At 38.6% G+C, this 24,164-nt stretch overlaps 1 protein-coding gene across 1 annotated transcript; it reads right to left on the bottom strand.

Annotated features, from left to right (window-relative positions):
* Window positions 1–7,106: 7,106 nt before the first annotated feature.
* On the bottom strand, window positions 7,107–9,662 carry LOC116254478 (pectinesterase-like). Its single transcript, XM_031629881.2, has 2 exons — window positions 8,658–9,662; window positions 7,107–7,875 (listed from the first exon to the last, which is right to left on the bottom strand). Exons 1-2 carry the CDS (start codon window positions 9,628–9,630, stop codon window positions 7,184–7,186), a joined length of 1,665 nt encoding a protein of 554 aa, XP_031485741.1. The 5' UTR covers window positions 9,631–9,662; the 3' UTR covers window positions 7,107–7,183.
* Between the last annotated feature and the right edge of the window lie 14,502 nt (window positions 9,663–24,164).

The raw sequence follows: 24,164 nt of genomic DNA, 5'->3' as shown, positions 1-24,164 counted from the left end.
AGACTAGTTGTTATCTCTATCTCTCATTACCATTTTTGGCCTTCGTGGTAGACTCATTGTTCTCATTACTTTGTAACCATTCCTTTCGTTACGTGATTGCATTATCTCATCTTCATTTACTTATCACCTACTTTGTACATGTGCCTTCCCCCATTCCATCGATCATAACGAGAGGAATGGTTACAAAATATAATGAGATAAACTAGAACACATGAGCTTATCCCCTGAAGTCATTATCTCACACAATCGTTATGCCACAATTTCATTATCTCCAACCTGTTACATCGTAACATTATCTACCACATCAACTGGGATGCGCTCATTTTTTTATCTACAACATTATCTGCCATATGAACAAGGATGTGTTTGTTACTTGCTGTGTCGACATTTTTCTTCTTTGTAAGCTTTGTCATCACCTTCAGTTCCTTAGGAAGTGCTCATTCGATTTCTTCGAATGTCCAATCGTCCAAAAAAAAGCCTTGCAGAAGCCATTGCCTTTGTCATTTAATGTGTACAAACAAAAAAACTGCAGCTCAACATCATTGTGAACTCACCATCCTTTTCTTTTGTTGTCATTTTCACCATTTCTGCTTCAAGGCCAAACTTTCTTCACCAACAACCTTCGCTCTCCTTCCTTCCTTCAACAGCAACTATTCTCTCCTTTCTTTCTTCTTCCTCACCATCTTCATTCATTTGCATGAAATAATGCATGCGGCGTGAAGGTTAAGTATGTATATGATTTGTCCATGCAATGCAAGGGCATTCAAGTATATATGCACATGTACCTTTTCTGGCACATAGGTCATTACTGAAACTTTACATATATGTAGTACAGACTACCCTATGAGGACATTCAATTAAATATGCACATATACCTTTTATTCACTAAGCTCAATATTTGAACTTTACATATACATAGTAGGGTCCACCCCCAGTGTACGCTCGTTGCGTATGCCACCCGGTGGCACACGTAACTCAATCTCAAGAAAGAGAGGCTGCTGGACCTCACCTTAGAGGATGTGCTGCCTCTTTGTGTCAGTCCTTTATCCAAGGTTACGTGAGGAAGAATGAGCAACAGAGAAAAGATAAAAGATGAAGGAAATAAGAATTAAAAGAAAGAAAAAAAAATCACGAACTCACTAAGAGGCATTTGATTCGGCTGAAATGAAAATTCCACTTGAAAATGGAATTGAAATTTTCATACCAATTTCATCCAATTCTAATTTTCACCAATATTTGATAACTTTGAATCTTCATTTTGAAATTCAAAGTACATTGTTTGATTGAAATGGAATTCAAATTTAAGAATTGAGAGACCATTGATCATATAAGCTGCTGCAGCCTTCTAACTTAAAACACAAGTCCATTAGCAATTGAAAAATCCAACAAAAAGCAGTTGCGACAAAAATTTAAAAAAAAAATATTGAAACAACATGATCCTATTCTGCTGTCTCCTCAAGAAAAAGATCTCAGCCTGAAATGTGAGGCCTCCATAAGCACAAACCCGTTCTTCTCTACTGTTTTCCCCAATTCCCACTTGTTGTAGGGATACCCTTGCTTGTGAGTAACAGGGACTTCGGCTATGGTCATGAGACAATAGTTCCATCACGTTGTTTAAGAATTCTGTCAACAGATCTTTGTGCTGCTGCACCATAGTCAAAAGTAGGTGCTCGACCCTTGCAACTTGTGACAACACAGCTGATCCTTTGTTATCTCCTGATGCTACGCTCCCTGCAATAACAATGAATTAAAGCATCTTACGGTCCACCACTAGTTGCTCATTCAATTGGTGCACATAGGGTACACTAGAGTTATCAGTATCATACGATATGACTCGTCTAAGTGAAGAAAACTTAGCGATATGGGATACGCGATACGCCAGTGTATCATGTGCAGATTGAGTGTATTGTATGATACACACGATATACACCATATCGTATGGGATGAATTTATGAAAGGGGCCCAAGGCCCTTTTTGTGTCATTCTTTTAAACTGAGACCCTCTCTCTAAACTTCTCTAAAAGCTATGAGAGGGAGACATTTATCTGATTTCTCCAAAAAATCGCTAATTTGAGGAAAAAGTCATCGACTTGATGAACTCATGATGTAGCTTACTAAACTCTACAACTTGAGATAGATCCATGTGTTTGATCATAGTGGAAAAACAAAAGCCCTAAACTCTGAAGACAATGAGCCACCAAAGCCATGTCCTCAAGTGCAGTTGCAGAGTTCTCATGTTCATTAGAAAATTTTCATATGGTTAGTTACCCATAACCACTTCAATCTTCAATTTGTTGGCACAGGCTTACAAGATTGGTAATATGAAAAAAAATTTGCCACTATGGTTCCAATTGAGATCAGCTACTTTTCAATTAGAAAAAAAAAATCAATTTTCTGTTGGCCAAAGTGGTGCTAAGGTTGCAGATTTGAAATGTCTGCTTGCCAATAATCAAGCTGAAATCTCCAAGAGCAACACATGATTTGCCTTCATTGAAGTGTTCGGAGCATCAACATCGTCACCTCATATCGCACTGCATGACTATGACCCCCCTTCATCAGATATCGTGCCTGCTACCAGTGCTTTGGCATTTCCGAAATTGGATGTTGTGTACACAAACAAATGTTTCACTGAGCTTGATGCATGCACAACAGAGTCCACTGCCATTTATCTGTTTACCCAGGCATTACAACCAATTCCATCTGTAATCATCTGTTCAATTATACAATGATCTCTGAAATTGTAAATCATGGCTGTTTTCCTATGTACAAATTCCAAAGACCTTGATGGTTAAACTTTTTTCAACTGGCAAGGGATTTGAAAGGAACTTAATTGTCGAAGATTTGCAAAAGCTGGCACAAAAACATGCATCATTGCAATGTGACAATAGAAGGGTTCTTTATCCATGTTGACATACCATGAGAATAGATGCAGCGACTGGTAATTTCCTGGTATAAGTCAAACCTGTTCCAAGTCTAACCAGCCTGGTCCAAAGATTACCCATAGATGTTAGTAGCACGAGTTCAGAGGGTGATGCACAAATTTTGCAACACAAATAAAGTAAGCCTGCTGGTGGTGTTCAACAATGAATACAGAAGGAAAAAATCTTCCTAAAACAGGTTATGAATAGAATTTTCCGAAACAAATTACTTAGATTGGAAATACAAACCGGTTTCATTAGAATGGGAGCAGTAAGAACCATCTGAAAATAAATGTAAAGCATGTTTAGTCATACTGATGACCTAAGATCAACCAATTCCAATGCATTCTCCCTCATAACAAACAAGAAGCACAACTGGCTTCATGTACAGGTAGTGATATTCAATTACCCCTTCATCACAGTCCACAGACATGCAGTCCCAGAGGGGACTCGATTGCACAACCAAAACAACACAGAGACAATGCTGCTAAGACATTTCAAGTTAGCTAGAGTTTTCCAGGTCATGGGCATTCAAATCCATCTTCATTCCATTGCTGAAATTTGACATGTTTACACTTTACCTGCATGATACAATAACATTAGAAAAATCATGGGCCTACATGAATGTTTGAAGAACTTCAAAATTTTCGAGGTATTTAAATATGGTCAGGGTTTTCATTCTTTTCTATAGAACTGGTCATGATATTCCATTTTCTGTTCTCTTAGAATTTCTCTAAATACAAATAAATGACAAACGTCATTATTCAAAAATTCCACAGACTATTCAAAAGGGTATGGAAAGTGGAATATACTGTTCGAGACCAGCAGGGACATTTCATAACTAATTAATTGTAGTTCCTGGACTACTGCTTGAATTAGTTTTGGCTGGGTACATATATTTTTTTGATGACCAAAAAATATTTAGTTCTTCAACGTGGTTTTCCTTACACCAAAAATGCCTCCAGATCAATTTTCCTTTACCAATCCAACCCCAGAAAGAGAAACACCATTAATGCTACGATGTTCAACCAACCAACCCCGGGTCCTCCTTTGATCTCTCTCAACCATATCATTTTTAAAAATTTTAAAAGATCTATTTTTCCGGTAACGAGCACCTGATCGTTAGCTTCAACCACGTTCATTTTGGAAGAAAGAATTAAAAAATGCCACACGAAGGTAGGTGGTGCCAATTATGTAAACATATAAGCAAGTAGCAACTCAATTAGTGTTTCAAAATGATGCACTTGTGTGGGTTTGACAGATCTAAATGTGCTTGATTAACCTGAGAGTAATGGACCAAGACACAAAAATAGTTTGTGTCTGAAAGAGTTTTTCCGCTCTGTTTCTGTTTTTGGCTTAAACTTGTTCAAAAGAAAATTCTGACCTGAACCCTTTTAGCGGTTTTGTTGTTGCCAGTTTTCGGAAGCAGTAATGACCAATATTCATGAAAATCAAACAATGACTCCGATTCAGCCTTGCTATGACATAAAGTCGATTTTATTGTACTAACTTCTTCTTGCTGTTAGATGAAGAGCTAGATCTGATTTTGTTTTTATATATATAGATAACCTTGAAAATGTTCTCTAAAATGGTTTGGAAAATCTGAAATCCGAAAAAAGCAACTGACTCTAACCAAAAACTTTAAGTGAGAAAAGTTCTTTTATAAACAAAAGTTAAACTAATCACATGGGAACTTGCCATCTATCTAGGCATGCGGACCAAAAAACTAACTAGAAATCATCTCCCTCAAGGAAGAGATGGCCAAATGAAAAAGAGATGCATCATGCCTGGTCGTCCAGATCGATTGGAGAGTGAAACAAGAGAATTAGAAGCTTTTGATTTCACTAATTTGGTTCACGTCTCTTTTGAAATGGAAGGAAAAAGTAGGAGAAAAGAAAAGCAAAAACTGTCGATGCAGGGGAAAGACTTAGAGACAGAGAGGCGGGGTATACCTGTGATGTTGATGGTAGAAGCTGCGAGCAGGAGGAGGAGCAGATAGAAAGTCATGCCCTTGTCTAGTCCTTGATCAGATTACCCTCGTAAAGACACCGACAATGGACTTCTTACCAACAGGTCGGGTCCCATCTCTTGGAATCCCGCATAAGGAAACAAAGGAGAGTACGGGTATGATATCTCATTTATTACAATTTGCATGTAAGATTTGATAAAAATTTTGCATGTAAACAACATGTCAGTTGTTTCTCACCGTAGGCTTCTCACCGAGAAGTTGGTGGGCTCATCATGAATTGTTGGCCCATGGTGCAAGTGGGTACGGTGTGCATAATCTTACAACGTAAATTTGGAACATCTTTGCATGCTTTTGAGCATAGGAAGCCAACGGGTAAATGAAAACATGCCTTGTTTTGGATAAAGCAGGGAATAATTTCGCTGAGCAAATTGAGTTGGTTGAATCAGCAGCTAAGATGCTTTATATATGCCTCTCCCCTTCATGTCTGATATCTTGATTAGCAAAGGAATGTCCCCCAAGGTTATTTTTCTGTCTTGTTTGTGTATACACCTGTTGTGATCTTGTTTCTGATCTCATCATTATTTTGGCATGCACTGTTGCCTTTTAACAGATCGACCAATACAAAACTCGCAAGCGGGGTTGGTCCCCAAGAGTCTATTGTTATGGCCAACCCTGGCTTTCTAATCAATGTCACCTGGGTGCGTTTTTTTTTACCTCGCGCCCGCGTCAACGCGATGCGGGTGCGGGTTCGGGTGTGGGTGCGCACCCAATCCGTACCACGTCTTTTTCCATCCAGTTTTTGATTTTTTTTATTTTTAATAAGCATGGTCGACACCTCTCTGGCGCTCTCTCTCTCCTCTTTCCGCTGCCACGCTACTCTCCCTCTCTCTCTCTCTCTCTCTCTCTCTCTCTCTCTCTCTCTGCGCTGCGTCCGGCGGCCGTCGATCAAAGAACTCCGTCCGGTGGGGATTGATCAGTGGATTTGGCCTGCATCGAGGATTGACAGCGTCTTTCGATTTCGGCCGGCACATTCTCCTCCAAAACTCTGCCCACCTGGTGAGCAATGCCAAGATTGTGACGGAACGCAAAACCCCTGAGCGCGAGGGAGGCCAACTCTGCTTTCCCCTTTCCTTTTAGTTGCGATCTTGCGAACAAGAAGACAATAGCCCAGCCGACCTAATCTTTTAGGTATTTTGGTTGGGCCCTCTTTTGTTTTGGTTATCATTTTTTGGCGTCATTGTTTCATGTAAATTATTTTCACATCTTTCTATTTCTAGTAGATTAGCTTTTAGGATAAAATATTTATCGACCGACTTATTGTTACTTTGTTATATATAGTAGAAAAATTAAATAAATCAGATCACTTGTTCTAAAATCAAATCAATCGGATTTGAGAACAAAATAGTAAAATCAGGTTAACGGTGGGGTCAAGTTTTCAATGGTGATACTTGAAGTTAAGTTATATTAGAATGTTGTATTAGATTTTTTATATTTTTGTGGTAAATATTTTCTATAAGTTTTTAATATTTTTTATTGTTTATAATAAATTAATAATAATAATAATAAATACTCTCGCCGCACTGCCGCACCTAAATTTTTTGAGATGTGCCGTGCCGGCACCCGCACCCCGCACCATGGTGACATAGTTTCTAATGGTGAATCAAACGTTCCTTGATCAATATAAGCACAGGGAAGAGCTGTTGACCAACATGTGAAGATACATATTCCCCCAGGTTTAAGAAAAGCATCGATTAACTCATTTGTCATTTCTCCAAGGTATATACAACGCAAAAACACACTTCCATCTGACAGGTAGCTAGCAAATATCGTATGTCACAAAGAGCTCATATTTCATACACATGCATATAAATGCCTTGTTATGAACCAAAGACTGTCACATGGATGTACTTTTGCATAGACGTCCTTTATGGAAATTACACAGCTATATGGAGCAGCATTTTGGGTTTAACCGAGATGTATGCATTGACGGGTACTCAGCCATTGTGTTCGCAGAGAGAAAGATCTAGATTCGGACATTTCAGCCTTGACAATCTTACACTCGGTTTGAGGATGAGTTCGTATCAAAATTTTGAGAGTTATTCATGCTGACATGCTATTCATGCGGACATGCTTTCTGAGAGTTTCGTAAGCAACCCAGGGAAGAAAATGGAATTTGGACCAGAATAAAGAATTAACGTGGAGATATGAGAAGGCAAATCATAATTAAAAGATCACATAGATTCATATGCGGTATATCTTCAATACTTTCTCAGAATCCCCGCCCATTCTGATGGTGATCAAAGGCCTTCAGTGAAGCTAACGCCAGCAGATTTCAACCAAGACGCTCCCTGGATCAGATTGGCAACAGTGAACTTCTGGGCTTCAGCGGTGCTGGTGGTAGCATGATAACCAGCCCATGTCACCCTCTTGCTGGTGCCCGCACCAGACCCAGTGTTCATATATTCACGGTACTCCAGGGTGTTCAAAGCAAAGCTACCAGACCACTCCAGCCATCCTGCTGGTGCTATCAGATCATCCAGGAAGGACTCCATGAAAATTGTCCTCGAGTAAAGCTTCCATGGCCGGCCCAGATATGTGGGGAAGGTACTCTTCACTGGCGCGAGATCGGAACTTGCCAAGATTTTGCACATTTGGATAGAAATTGCTGTGTTCTGGTTGGGGTCAGTTCGTCCCTGTGCGGTAATTGTGTTCTTCTGCTTGCTCAATGGCTTCCGGGAAATTATCTGACAGTTCTGGAAGACCACGGCTGCGTTGCCGAAGATGTAATCAACGGTGCCGGAAATCGAGCAGTCTCGGTAAAATTGCCGGAGGGAATGGGTGTAAAGTGTGTCCTGGTAGCCGTCGATCCGGCATCGGTAAATGATGGATTGATCGGCACCGACGCGCAGGGCCACTGCTTGCTGCTTCACAGCCCCTGCTGTGTTCTGGAACCAAATGTCCTGAGCCATGAACCCATCGCCCACGGCCGCTGCATCAAAAAGGAACCATCCAGATCCAGTTACTAGTGGCAGGCATCGGACACTTCACAGAAACTCAAGATTGGATGCAATTATAAAAGTATATACGCGCCAATCTAAAACCAAATAGTAATTGGATGCAGATTTTTTATAAAGAAATCTGACTAGAAGGATTCAAAATGGTACCGGTAAATAAATATATCCTATCTATTTATATTACTAGAAATAATTTTGAAAAGTCCTTGAACCATATCACGTCCTTCTAGGTGCCATCTCAAGTGGAACCCCATTTCCTTATCTGAGGGACCCATTCTATCTAGTGGAAGCTCACTGGTGTCGGCTTTGTCCCCACCATAAAAGAGAAAGTCTAAGTTATTGGCAGATCAACTTTATGTAAAGGTTGTTTTTACCCCTTTCTTTTTCCAAGTGGCTGTTCTTCTTTTAGTTCATCTTTCAATAACTTAAAGAAAGAAAATTACTTAAACCGGCAGGAGGTCTAATTGCTTTGGATACCAAAGCTTGAGACATTTTAATAAGAAACGAATAAGAAAAAGCTAAAGTAACTAATGCTCTCCCAAAAGAAGTAATGAAGAAGAATTTCATGATAAACAGCATGGGGTATATATAATCATCACATTTGGAGGAATAGCGTGATATCTTTGGGACGGACGGCCATGGCTAAAATTGGGCATACGTAAGGTCTCATACAAGGCAGGCTGAAAACAATATGTTCTGCACCTTAAATCTTTCAAGCTACCGCGTCTCAAAGGAAAAGAAACGAAAAGGTACGTACCCACAGTTGCAGAATTGAAGGTGGTGGAGCCGTCCACGACGTTCAAGCTGCCTGTGATTATGGTGGAGCCCATTCCGTCTCCCACAAGCATGATGTTCTTCTTCGTCTTCGGTATGCTCACCTGCTCCTTGTACGTTCCCTTCTTCACGTATATCACGTACCTCGCCGAGCTCCCTGAAGGGGCCGCATTCACCGCCGCCGTCACCGTCGTGTACTTCCCGCTCCCGTCTTGCGCCACCACCACATCGGCTTTCACTGCCTTATCCCAAGAATCGACCGTTAGGAGCTTCCGATCCCCGGGACTCAACCACGCCGGGAACTCGCCCAATACCTCTCCGAGAATCGGCTCGGCAGTCGGTCGCGTTTGATTGAGCACCGCCAGCGAGGTGCTGAGAAGGGCCATCGACGACTTGACCTCCGACTCCATTGCTAGCTCGGCATCAGTACCGTCAAGCCCATCTAAGCAGGTGACGTAGTTGGTGAGTGCAGCACTGAGCCAGGTGTGCACGTCCGCGTGTGTCCCCTGAGCCGTCGGGTGACCGGCTACCGCATTGAGCGAGTCGACCAACCGGCTCTCCGTCTGGTCCATGAGGTCGAGGCAGTCAGCCAGCGGCCCAGCTTCTCTTTTGCCATTGTTTCCCTTGTGAGTCAAGGCTATGACCGTGCCCACATGCCTGGGTAGGCTCTGGATCGACTCCTCCAAAATGCGACCGAGGATGGTGGCAGCGGTTACGGGCGTTGTCCCGGCGGAGACAAAGGTGTTGGAGCAGGAGTCTGGGTGAAGTGTGGTGGCACAAACTTGGGGAGAGACGGGCATGAGGAGAAGATCAGAGGAGTTGCCATGGAAGCTTAGGCGGAGGGAGAAGCAGAGGATGGCAACCACGGAGACACCAAGGAAAAGTAATTGGGAGAGAGATTTGGTCTTGCTTGGAGAACCAATGAGAGGTTCATCAAGCCTAGGCTGCCTAGCCATTGTCTCCTGTGATGATCTGAGTGATACAAACCTATACTTATAGGAATTAGGTTGGCGTATATTGTCAATCCCGACGACCAATGGGCAGACAAGGACTCTTAAGAGAATTGGATGGATAATGGTTAAAACAAGTATGCTGGGTTCGGCCCATCTTGGGGAAATCGCTTAGTGGAAGTGGTTGAGGTGTAATGCACGTGATGGAGAAAGATAGGTCAGTGGAGGCGGCTCCACTGCAACTAATGTAGTTGTCTTTTCCTCGTAATTAAACGGAGATGTCGATTTCTATCCTCACGGCGTTTCGATTTCTGCGTCCCCATCTGTCCTTTTTTTTATCAGTTTTTTCATGAACAATTACTATATATTTGTTATATTGTAAGGTTGCTCATTCATAATATAAAAAATCTTATGAGATAAGACACTCACGTGCAAATTATGAGTCTTCCATGCTTATCGTTTTCTTCTTTTGGAAGTCTGTTTTCTTTCGTAGGTCTGTCGGTGCGCAGGTAAGCCTGGGTGTTGGCCGGGTTCCTCATAATTGAATGGAGATGTCGATGTCTATCCTCAGAGCCCTCAGCGCGTTCCGATTGCTGCGTCCCCATCTGTCCTTTCTCTTACCAGTTTTTTTTTATGAATAATTACTATATATTTTTTATATTGTGAGGTTGCCCATTCATAATATAAAATATCTTATCCTGATATGCTTTGGGTGAGATAAGACACGTGCAAATTGTAGGTCTCCCATGCTTATTGCTTTCTTTCCAAAGGTCTGGCGGTGCGCAAGTAAGCCTGGGCGTTGGGCTGAGCCTAGGTCGGGAAAAACCTAGCTTAGGCCGGCCCGGGTCAACCCGGCCCGGCCCGCTTATCCCGTTTACATTAAAAAATGATTATTTAATTTTTTTGTTTTAGTAATATATATTTATTATTATTAAATATATTTTATATTAAAAATTTTATTTTATAATTAAAAAATTATTTTTTAATTTTAAATGAGCCAGGGCCGGGCCGAGACCCGAGCTATCAGGCCAAGCCTGAGTCGAGGGCTAGCGGGCCGAGCCTGAGCCGAGACAAGGGCTAGCGGGCCGGACCCGGGCTGGGCTCACCGGCCCAGGCCGGCTGGATGCCCACCCTTATGCGCAGGGTCCCAACAAAATGAACCGAAGAGAAGGAAATCCTTTTTTTTTTTTTTGAAAAGTAGAACTTAAATCATGATTGATCACAAGCTAAAGTTAGAAAAGCGTGCATGTAAGTGCGTGTGTATATATAAATATATAAAAATATATGTATAAAACTGGTAGATACCAAACCATTTGGGGGAAGAGGCAAAAACCGGACTACTTAAATTCATGTTTAAAATAATTTTAAACAAAATATGAACATCTTGTTGTTTCAATTTAATATAAATCATGCTTTATTTCAACTAATTTAAGAAAATGATTTATCTGCTACGACAATTTTGATGTTACAAGCGATTTTCATTTTTTTATTACCAAAAAAATAGCATTAAAGTAAAAAATAATAAACTTAATACATGTTCACCATCAATTCAATCTTAAAACCATGTTTATCTTAGCATGACAGATCAAACGAGTGCCCAATCTGGATTTTGGTGGACAAAATCATGCTGGTGAAAATGGAAAGAAAAATGAGGAAAGTAGAAATCAACGATCTCTTGATTACAGCAATAAGAAAAGGAAAACTGCCAAACCAGCAAAAAGAATTCAATCCCAACGCATGGATCAATCAATTTATAAACCAAAGGAAAGATATCTTTCCAAGAGTAGCTTGATGTAACATTTCCTATATATATTAGTGGAACCTCCCCTATCGAGATTAAGGGTGAGAGAGGATCGTCGTGGATGTAGGAGAACAATACTCTGAACCACAAGTGATTTATATTTTTGCCTATGCTTGAATTTTAGCATGGTATCCAAGCTTACATCTGCCGAAAATAGGTCATGAAACTTAGCCAACGTTGTCAGCTCTGGCAACTATAGGGGTCGAGTAAGAGCTCCGTAGAATCATCAAGATTTGAGGGTTCTCCCAGCAAAATTTCAGAATTTTTGGAACAAGAGTTGAGAAGATGAATTTTTGAACGTTCTACTGTTGCTGCAAAGCTTCCTATGGTGATTGAAACATGATTGTTCAAGAACCGGCAGGGTGTTTCCATGAGCCAGGAGTGACTTCCTAAGGAGCACGATTTTCAATGGAGACGAAGATCGAGCAAGGTGGCGTTGGATTCAGGTAGATGTCTAGCATTTTTGGACTAATTTTCAGATTTTTTGAATGATCCTGTGAAGAACTACAGAATTTACAAGTATCGTAGGTTTCTGAAGTTCCTTGCGAGTCACCTGTTTTCTCTCCCATTTCTACTTAAGAATTGGGAGTCGACATCAATGTTGTAAAAGGCGAGAAAGCGAGGCGAGGCGTTGAGCCTCTTATGAGGCGAGGCGATGCGAGGAGGCGTTAATCGAAGCGTAAGCTTCACGGACAAATTTGTGAATTATATAATATTTATAAAAACAACAACAAAACTGAAAAAAATGACTGCAATCCTATATCAATAAAGAACAATACACAATATATGCAAACCACAAACGGATTTGTAAATCCAAATAAATACAATGGCATAAATATTGTGGCTGATTCACGGTCATCATCTGCACTAAATACAATGTCACTTGTTCCATCAACAAGGTCGCTCATCCATGGTTAATTTGGCTAGGAAGGATTGAGAAGGCACTGCATCACAACAAACTTTCTGAAACTGATACATGCAGTACAGATGCAGACCAGCCTACAATGCAGGAACATCTGCTGTGCCAGAAAGACCAGGATAGTTGAATTCCTTAACCATTGGCCCTTGTTATCATTCAATATAAGATGATGGACAGAGCAAATTTTCAGAAGTCTGATTATACTGAATCCTTGGGCCTTAACATACTCATTTTCAAAAAAGAGAAGGGAGAACTAGTATAATCTGAAAATTTTAATCCACATTCAGTTACTTTTCATAAATGAGATCGAACTGATGGGAGCTCATCCTGATAAAATCTCCATTCTTCAGCTTATTGTTTAACATGCATGGGTGCATGTAAAAGATACAGTGATAATATCGGTAGTTACACAATAAAATACAATATAAGACAGTTTGGCAACCTCTGCAAGAATTTCATTTTTCATGTTGACTTGTTTACAAGAATGCTTCTGAACCCTGCACCAACTAGCAGAACTCTAGTGGTTGTAAAGCCTGTTGTAGACTATGCAGTTTCTATCAGGTAAGGGAGGTTGGCTGGAAGAAGCAAGCTAGATAAACTCCCTGACTATTAGCATGATTCTTTTCTCTAGGAGAGAAATGCATTCTCATGAATTTAAAGAAAAGGTGGCAAAGCAATATCAACTAACAAAGAATGCAATCTAGTCCGAATCAGTATGAATGTGGATTTGTCAAATTTGTGGAATTGGATGTACCCTAATTGTATAGTGGCTTTCAGAGATTTGATGAAAAACAAAATTTCATAGCAAATTCATGGTGCAGTCTGCCACTTTTTTTGTGCAAATAAATCCTATCAGAAAATTGTTGATTCAAAAGATTTGAAGTTTGAACATTTTGTCTATATCTACACACTGAAAAGAAGAACACTCGGTTCTTCTTCCAAGTTTCTTACTCTGGTTACACTGTCATTAGTTCCAATATTAGTAGTATCTCAACCACATTTGCCATTTTTTCAGCTCCATCATCACCATACTCAGCATAAATATTGTGGCTGATTCACAGTCATCATCTGCACTAAAACCTATTCCCTTTCTGGACAATCATTTCATCCATGATTATAGGATACCTTTAATTGTCCATTTACGAGATAATAATGAAAGGTAAAACAATGAAGGCGTATTGGGCCTTTATCCGATGCCTTTCTTTCCCCAATAAGGATATCACCATGTGGTCACTGGGCGGATTCAGAAACCGTCCCTGAAATCTTCCTTCACCTTATCCCCTGGTCTAGACCTTACGTAGAATTGTACCATAAATATGTAATTGTGAAGTACTATAAGCTTCAGCTAGAGCTAACTATACCCGGCAAGGCCAGCCAGCACATTCTCATTGTCTGTCACACTTATTTAAAGTAGGCCAACATACTAAGAAGAGGAAAACAGATCAAGAACAAGAACAAGAAAGCATAAAAGTCGAAAAGAGACGAGGGATATACCAATTACGCTGCCCTCCCACTTTGAATGAGTCATCAGCCCCGCGCTTCTTATCCTCTCCCATCTTCGTCAACTTGGAAGAGGTGAAGAAGAACACCAATAAATCGCCCCAAATCTTATGAAACAAGAAACCAAAGGTAGAAATACTTCAATTCTCGACAAAAACGAGACCCCAAAAAGTATAACTAAGAACAAAGGAGGAATACAACCAGAAGAAGCAGAAGACGCTCTCTCACCTGTAACTCGCCGCTATGTGGATCGACAACACGAGAAACCCCATGAATGCGCCTGATTTGCTTTAGGACTCATGCTTGAACGCCCTGATAGCTACCAACAAGGAGAGCACGACAGCTATGGCTCCTCTGATCGCTAATCCTTCCATCCCCTCTGTCTTCTTCCTTGCACAGACCCTCGTGACGGATTTAGCATAGGAGCAGACGACCTCCCGCCATTTGCTTGTCAGCTCTCTTTTTTTCTAATTAATTTTCAATTAATGTGTCCTTGAGGCGTACGCCTCAAGTACTGAGGCGCACGCTTCAGGGAAGGGTGCGCCTCACACCCATGCCTCAAGGCATTTTTTTAAAAAAATGCCTTGAGCTGTTCATATTTTGTAAGAAGCGTACGCTTCTTTCAACATTGGTCGACATCTCTCTGCTTGATCGACTGGAAATAAGCGTCACTCTGCTGTGTGTGTTCTCATCACTGCCTCCTCAAGTTAAAACTTCACCTTCTACCGATTCTAGTGGCTTGAGCTTGATATTGTTACTAAGACCTTTGGTTGGTGCTCGTTTCTTTTCATTAGCCGGCATCCTCTCCTTAGTTCATCATGGCATCGATTGGAGATCCAACAAGGACATCATTACAAGGTACTACTTCACCCTTATTGCCTGCACCAACCACTCTACAACAATATTTGAACATCAAGTTGACTATGCTATATTCATATGATTTGCTTGGATTCATTGATGGCTCTAAACCATGTCCAAATCAATATATCACCAGTAGTGATGGGAAATCATAGTCCATTAATCTTAAGTATGTAACGTGGATAAAACAAGACCAACTTCTCTTAAGTTGCATTATTTCTTCACTATCTGAAACGATTCTTGCACACGTTGTTGGGCTTAAGATGTCATATGAAGTACGGACTGCTCTTAAAAGGTCCTATGCTGCCCATTCTCGCTCAAGAATCATGCAACTCAAGGAAGAACTGCAAGGACTTAGGAAAGGGAACTTAACTATGGACGATTATTTCTATAAGGCCAAGATGTTGGCTCACTAACTCACTGTTGCTTCAAAACCAGTAGAAGGGGAAGATTTAATGATGCATATCCTCAGAGGACTTCCTCGTCAATACTCAGCCTTCAAAACTTCTCTGACCACTCGTGTAGATTGGATATTCCCTCAGTGATTTGCACGCCCTTCTTCTCACACAAGAGACGCAACTTAAAAAAACAAGATCTTGAGCATGAAACTTTTGCTCTTGCTGTTCATTATGCCCAACCATATTCAGCTCGAACAGAAAATTTTAGACAGCCCTCAATGCTTCAAAGAGGCCATGGTCAAGGCCAAGGCAGGTCTGATTTCAGACGTGACAGATTTAATTACGATGGAAGAAATCATATTATCTGTCAATGTTGTGATAAAATGGCCCATAATGCCATGAATTGCTTTAAAATGACAAGGAAAGCTCACACCGAAGCAACAACTTCCAACTCGAATGTGCCATCATCCGCAAATGCTCAGGTATATCACTAGACTCCTCATATGTTAGATGATGCAAATTGGATCCGTAACACAGGAGCAACCCATCACATCACCAATTCTCTTGGATCGATGACACTTCATGAAACTTATGAAGGCAACGACACCATTAAGGTTGGGGACGGATCAAGTGTGTATATTCAAAACATTGGGTCAGCTCTTTTTCATCTTCCTACATCTACTATTGCTCTGCGAGATATTCTTCATGCTCCTAAAATGGTTCATATCTGTTATCTATGAATAAATTCTGCAAGGATAATCAAGTTATGTTTGAATTTTCTGCCAATCATTGTGTGGTGAAGGACCAAAATACAGGAGTGGTAATCCTACAAGGAAAGAGTAACAATGGCCTCTATCATCTCCAACTCCCACAACCAGCAAACAATCAACATCAAACTAAGAAGGTGGCTCTCTATGGAGAACAGATGACTATTAGTAGATGGCACGCTAGACTTGGACACACTGCTTTGAATAATGTTCATTTTATTTTGAGAAAATTTAAACTTCCTTTTGAGCATCAAACTAAGAAGGTGGCTCTCTATGGACAACAGATGACTATTAGTAGATGGCACGCCAGACTTGACACACTGCTTTGAATAATGTTCATTTTATTTTGAGAAAATTTAAACTTCCTTTTGAGTGTGATGTTAAAAACAATAACTTTTGTGATGCTTGTCAATCTGCAAAATCACATGCTCTTCCATTTACTCCTTATGATCACAAAGCCACCAAACCACTTAAAGTGGTTCACTCGGATATATGGGGTCCAGCGCCCATGATTAACAAAGATAGATATTGATATTATGTTTCCTTTATAGATGAATACTCGAAGTATACATGGATTTATTTTCTGGCATATAAGTCTGACATTGAAAAGGTTTTTAAACATTCAAGGTGAAAGTCCAAAATATCTTTCATTCAAAAATTAAATTTTTCCAATCTGACATTGGTGATTGTGCAACTCTTAACAAGTTCTTTCAAGATCATGATATCAAAAGGAAAATTTTCTATCCTCATACACATGAGCAGAATGGCACAGCTAGAAGGAAACATCGCACCCTTGTTGAAACAGGCCTCTCTCTTCTTAAACATGGAAGAGTTCTGATGGAATTCTGGACTTATGCATTCAGCACAACAGCATATTTATTGAACCGCGTTCCTACAACAGGTCTCAAAGGCAAGTCCCCGTTTGAAATTTTATTCCAAATACCTCCAAATTAAAAATTTTGCGAATATTTGGCTGTGCTGCATACCCAAACTTACAACCTTATCGCCAACACAAGCTTCAACCTAAGTCCTCCAAACACGCCTTTCTTGGATACTCAAATGCTCACAAGGGCTATCTATGCTATGATCAAATTGAAGGCATTGACTATTTTGAAACATTCAGTTCTGTTGTAAAGCTAGCTACTGTACGCACGATTTTATCTCTCGCTACTTCACTTCGATGGCCTATAAAACAGCTCGACGTCAATAATGTGTTTCTTCATGGAAGATGTATATATGGCTCAACCTCTGGAATTTAAAGATCAACACCACCCAAGTTATGTGTGCAAACTTCATAAAGCACTCTATGGACTACAGCAAGCCCCTAGAGCCTAGTATCACTGTCTCAGTCAGTCACTCCTACATATGGGTTTTCAAATGTCTCACGCTGACAACTCCTTGTTCACCTTGACTACAGTCAGGTTAGGATTTTTGTCATGGTTTATGTCGATGATATCCTAATTACCGAGAATTCTACTGATCAAGTTATTAAGTTGGTTCATCATCTTAGTGTTGCCTTCTCTCTCAAAGATCACAGATCTTTACATTATTTCTTGGGTATTCATGCCAGTCCAATGTCAGAAGGATTGCTTCTCTCACAACAAAAGTATATTATTGACATTTTGACTAGAACAAATATGACTGGTGTCAAGCCTTTCTCTACACCCCTACCAGCAAATTCCTCACTAACAAAGGTGGGAACACCCTTTGCAGATGCCACTCTATATCACCAAACTGTTGAGGCCCTTCAATATCTCACTATCACTAGGCCTGATCTTTCCTACGCAGTCAATAAACTCACACACCTACAACTGAAAACTGGAATGCTGCAAAACCCATATTACGCTATGTTAAAGCCATCATCCATCATGGCCTTCTTCTCCACCAACACTCATCAACTCAACTTCATGCTTACTCTGATGCAGACTGGGTTGGCTGCCTAGATCGCAAATCCACTGGGGCATATGCTATCTTTCTTGGCCGCAATTTGATCTCTTGGAGTTTGAAGAAACAACATACTATCACCTCATCCTCTACTGAAGCTGAGTACCGGGTCATCGCCAATACCGCTGCAGAGGTTTTTTGGCTTAAATACTTGTTACAAGATATGGGCATCTCTCCTTCAGAACCACTAACACTTTGGTGCGACAACATTAGTACCACCTATATGACAGTGAATCTCGTTCTTCATCAAAAAAATAAACATATTGAACTGGATGTTCACTTCATTTGAGATCTTGTTGCCTGCAGATAACTCTCTGTCAGACACATTCTCGCCTCTCATCAATTGACGGATGCTCTCCACAAAGCCCTACCCACAGATGCCTTTGTTCGAGGACGGTTCAACTCAATGTTCGTACATGACCATTGAGTTTGAGGGGGGATCTTAGCATGATAGATCAAACGGGTGCCCAATCTGAAGTTGATTCTGGTGGACAAAATCGTGCTCATGAAAATGGAAAGAAAATTGAGGAAAGTAAAAATCAACGATCCCTTGATTACAACAATAAGAAAAGGAAAACTGCCAAACTAGGAAAGGGAATTCAATCTCAATGCATGGATCAATCAATTTATAAACCAAAGAAAAGATGTCTTTCTAAGAGTGGCTTGATGTAACATTTCCTATATATATTAGTGAAACATCCCCTATCGAGATTAAGAGTGAGATAGGATCATCGTGGATGTACGAGAACAATACTCCGAACCACGTTAAATCATGAGTGATTTATATTTTTTCTATGCTTGAATTTTAGCAAAGTATAAGGCTAGATTATAAAAATTACTAGAAAATTATTTTTAGTAGGCCTAGTCTTTGTCCCTTACCAAAGTAATTTGGTATCAATTTTGCCAGTATCGGGATACCCAAAATATCTCGTAACACTCCTTCAACATTGCCATTATTTTCTACAAATCCATTGAATCTAGTCTCCATATTATGTAAATGTCTAGAACAAAATTGAAGATATTTATCTGAAATATAACCCTTAGCTATGGACCCCTCCACTTGGCTTCGTATTCGCACATAGTTTTTCATTTTGGACAAATACATGTCACATATTATATTGAACATAAAATCAAACATTGCAATTGATGTAAGTTCTACATGCAGGATAAATAGTTAACCCACAATACTACACTAGTCCCTCAGTTGCACCTCTTGACTAGATCAATTATTAAATGCACAATAACATCAAAATAAGATGGTGGAAATATCATTTCATATGATATAATATGAGTAAAACACATTATTGTAGTTGGTTTAATTTAGGTTCCCTTAATGTTTTGAAACATATTTTTTTACAAAACATGCAAACTATATAAGAACAACACTTACTTTGCAGGAAAATTTTTTTTTCATAGTCATGGGAAGAAACTAATGTAGTAAACATATCACAATAATGACTCTTTTGGCATGCAAGTCTTCTTTCCTTCATGCTTACTTGTCATGATATGTTAATTGTATAGCCATCAGGAACCTTCAAACTTTTTTCTACAAGAAATGGCAACAGTAGCAATAGTTGCAAAACTGTTCCTACCATTTAAACTTATGGGTCCTGCAAGAACTGTATTTAAGTCTATCCTGTATACTATGATTTATTTATACAAATTATTTATAAATAAATACCAAAACGCAACCTTCCACCCAAACCACTTGATGTGAAAGAGAAAAAGAGAGAGATCAGAGGCCATGATTTCTTGGGTTTCTTCTCCTTCTCTCTCTGTTGCTCATTATCCACAATGGCAAAACCCAGCAAAGCTCAGCCGATGACTCCCTCCATCTCTGAGTTTGCCGACTCCTCCTTCTTTGGTTTCCCCTCCAGCTCTGGCCTTCGTCATGGTCAAAACCATTTTAGGGTTTATGGTGCTATGGCTACACCCTTGACTGAAGCACCCAAACATCATCTAGATGATGCTGCTGAATGTCTACTTCCTCCTCAAGTGCATCCTGATGCTCGAGAACCAGATTCCTCATTCCTCTCATCTTTACTGTTGGAAATGCAGTGTGCTTCTTTGGTAGAAATAAAGAAGAGGTTGAATGTGGTGTTGCAAGTTCTCTTCAAGAAGCACTCTCCTTTTAAGAGAATGCAACACTTTCTAAAATTTCAGATTTTGAAGATGAGACATCTCCTTTAAATCTCTACTACATCACCATTCCCCTCAAGGACATCCGAGCAGAAACTCCCATCAAACAAAAGAAGGATGACATACCAAATGCCGAGGTACAAATCTAAAGAAGAAGGATCTGGTAAAAAAACATAAAAGAAAAGTGTACCCCTAAGGGTATTGCTTCTCCAACTTCAACTTCATTAGTTTGCCTGCAAGCTGAGGAATCTGATAATAAGATACCAAGCTCGATATGTATTTTTAGGGTTTTGTGTCACTAGAGTTTTCTTCGGTTTACTATTAGGAATCGATCTGGATTAGCTCCCAATTTTAGTATGGTGTCGTTTCGATTTACTATCAAGGAAAACTATCACAAACAATTATTTAGTTGATCTCTGTAGGCCTCTGGGTGTTTTTTTCACTTCATTTTTTTTATAGAATACGAAGTATCGACTGGCAGTCTAAGTTGCATTTGTTATGATGGTTTATAGGATTTGTATGTTTCACATTGTGATATTCCACATGTTCCTTTATTTACAAACAATTGAGTTTGGATACTTGCTTTCATTATATAATCTTTATTTCAAATTTTGCTTATGTCCATTCTTGCATGTGAAAATTTTGTTGATTCAAAGTTGTTCCATGCTTGTTATGACATGAAAAAAAAAATAACATTAGTTTAACCTTTTGTAAATGTGGCATAACTTGGAATACAAAAATAACATATTTTTTAAAATGTTATATCAATAACTTTTTATCCTTGAATATTTGTTTTAAGAACCAAAGAACAAAGACCCTTAAATATTTGACAGATATTTTAACCATGTTATAACTCTTCATTTCTGATAGAAGGAGCATTGAAAAAGAAGAACATGCTAAATCTAACGTTTGAATGAACTTTCACAGCGCACAAATTTTTTATGCACTAACATATCAGTTCAATCACATATTATTTCAGCTCTTCCAATGGAAATCCAGGAATTTGGTGTGTGAAGATATTGGAGTTTAAGAAAGCAACTTTATGCAAAGAGGATACCACTCAAAATTTTGTAGGTGTGTCATATAATGGATACTTATAGCATTTCTTTTTCATTTTTTAAGCATTTTTCTAACTTTTTTTGCATTTTTGGGAAATAATTGTCATTCCTCTATAGCATTCTTGTGCATTACTTGCAAAAGAGTTGTATGGCTAATTGTTCTTACATCATATACTACAAGAACCCTGTGTCAATTTAGGATAAACTAGCTGCTTGTTTAAATCATGTGCATTATGACTGCTTTCATTTTAGGGTTGCATTTGTTTATTTGAATTCTTGTATTATCTAGACTTGCATGATCTCAGTATTTTTTACGACTTAAAAAAAAAACATATGTTTCTACCTTTATAGATATGAACACAAATTAACTAAACTTAACTCATGTAGAGTTGTAACGCTTGTGACATCTCCCCATACCACAATTCCCATGCACTAATGGCCAAATTTTCAAGCTTCAAGAACCAATCTATTTCCTAGGGTACTTTTCTGAGATATGCAGGCCCCAAGGTTTGAGATACAGCTTTTATTGAATATGTAGGTTCCAGTCATGTCAATCTGTACGTATATGAAGATTCAAATGTGTCGATTTGCATTAAGGCTCTTTGTTTATGGTGATGTGGTTGTGATGCCTATGTTCTTCTATGACTCAAGTAATAGTTTTGTGCTGCTATTGTTTGCGTATGAGACTATCAGTATGCATTTTGTGCATCTCATCTCCTATCATATGTAGTTGTAATTAGGTAATATAATATTCAATCAGCCTATTGTCATACAAATTTAATCATATTTTATCCTAGTGAAATGTATGACTGCAGCTCCTACATCTTCTCTTCATTTCTTTTTTACCTCCTATTCCTCATACACTACTAGTAAATCTTTTCATCACTTAAAAGGAGCAAAGAGTTTAGCTATCAAGAAGCTTGGTGATGCAAATGCATGGAATGATTTGCATAGCGGTGTAGATGGATTGAGGCAATTCAGCTACATACATAGGAAAATACATCCCAATTAGGTCAAAAAGAACAAAAAAATGATATTTGATCCATATTCCTAGGTGTTGGGGTTGTCATAATCTCTTTCCATCATCTATTTCATTTATTTTTCCTATATTTTCAATTATTTGTATAAGGTCTTTGGTTAAGCGTTTCCATGTTATCTATTGGAAAAATTACTAACTAATACAACATTGTAGTTGGGGAAATTCAATATATTTGCAATTACGTTTTTAATATCCCCAATTAAAATTATCAAACATTTTTAGTTACCATACTTTGCACTTTATTTACCAACCATTTATGTTTATTATTATATTTAGAAGCTGTTGTCAACATTCAGAAGATGGAAAGAAATTGTGCCAAATATAGGTGAACATGTACATTTGCAAAGAGCTGGTTGTTGGGTGTGAACACATTAAGTGTAGGTATTATTGCTTATGTTGTAAACTCTATACTTGAATCATTGCTTGTGCTACATTAGTCAAGAAGTATTACTAAAATAAATGAGTTGTTAAACTTGTGTGAACAACACAATGTAGATGGTGGAACAGCTTAGGCCTTTTGATGGCAGCCTTGCAACAAACAATAGTTGACAAGGAATGTTTGAGAAAGAAGCTGTTGTTGAGATTAAATTCATCCAAAAATCATTTCCACATTTGATAACAAAGCATCGCCAGAAGCCCCCTTCCTCACCTTTGTTGCAATAAGGAGGAGGGGTATCTCTCTTTACAAGGAGAGAAGGCATCTGGTGGGGCATACATAAGTTGTCTAATGAATGTTCAAATCGGTTATTTGTTGAGTAAGTTTGAATCTTCTCTTTGCACCCACAGATACAAGAGTGATTGGTACAAGTCATTTTTGTAATATTAATTGATTTTTATACTAACAAAGTTTTGATGATATAAAAAGAGCCGTTCATTTTTTTACTATTAAAAAACATTATTTAAGTAAGAAAACGACTACCTTAATATATGTTTCTCGTCAAATCACTCTTAAGATCATATCTATAAGGTTAGACTGCAAAAAAAAAAAATTAATAAGTCTAGTTTTTGTCTCTTACTCAAGTGGTCTGTTTTTTTACCAACTTATATATATATATATATATATATATATATATATATATACATATATAGACACATATATATGAATATCATGTTTTGTCGCAACTTTTACTAAGTCCAAACCAACTTTATTAATCTGTATGTTCCTAACAATTCTGTTTGTTTTCACAGGAAAGGATAGTCTCATCATCATTGCCTATGCCAGTATAAAGATTTAAGATGCAGTGGGCAAACATCTGCTGATCAACCAGCTAAAATATGATTGCAAACCAGTTTTCAAACTTCTATCAGTGTTGTTGACTATGATCTCCTATCTTGAGTTTGTGAATTATGTCTTAATGTTCAATCAGCCTGCTTTGATACTTGAAGTTGTCTAATATTTAATGTGTTATAAAGAATGTGAAGAAATTTGACTTTATACATTTCTATATACTCCAAGTCATGTGACTCTTTAATAACAAGGTTAATTTGACAAAAAAAAGCCAAGTAATTTCTAGCTGTATTGTCATTTATCTTTTCTTATATGTAGTGGTTATATATCTACCTCATACAAGTTGAGTAGATAAGATAGTACATCTAAGAATGGCTTAGATTTTGAAGCAAAATTCCTATGGCATCAATTGTTTTTGCTATTTAGGGAGTGGGGTTGATTTCTAGAGCGCCATTAGTTTCTGAAGGGCAATTCCTATGGCATCAACTATGTTTAGAGAGTGAGGTCAGTTCTTAGAGCATCATTCTTAAAAGATTACTTTGATGTGTGTCATTGCTAAAGTGTTTGCTGCTAGAATATCCTATATTAGAACTGAAACTGAAAATGTTTCTACCTTGTGCAAACAAACTATATTATATATATATATATATATATATATATATAATATAATGGTTACTAAAGGTAGTTTTATACGTCATTTTTAAGTTTTTCATAAACCATAATGTGGTGCATGCTTCTAGAAAATATATTTAAAAACTATGCAATTCTTACTGTCCTCATTGTGGTTTATGTTTGTGCATTATCTGACAACTCTATGGCATACAATAAAGCATTAATGTTTATATGTAAGTTAAGAGCATAATGTTATAATCTCAAGCCTCAATAATGA

The sequence above is a fragment of the Nymphaea colorata genome, chromosome 5 (genome assembly GCF_008831285.2).
Source record: "Nymphaea colorata isolate Beijing-Zhang1983 chromosome 5, ASM883128v2, whole genome shotgun sequence".
NCBI classification, from domain to species: Eukaryota; Viridiplantae; Streptophyta; class Magnoliopsida; order Nymphaeales; family Nymphaeaceae; genus Nymphaea; species Nymphaea colorata.
Note: the sequence above shows the minus strand (reverse complement) of the source record. Positions and strands in the feature narration are given on the sequence as shown.

Coding starts and splice junctions, on each gene's coding strand:
- LOC116254478 (XM_031629881.2), bottom strand. CDS start 9,630: ATGGCTAGGCAGCCTAGGCTTGATGAACCTCTCATTGGTTCTCCAAGC. Junction 7,876..8,657: donor CTTCAATTCTGCAACTGTGG/GTACGTACCTTT, acceptor TTTTTGATGCAG/CGGCCGTGGGCGATGGGTTC.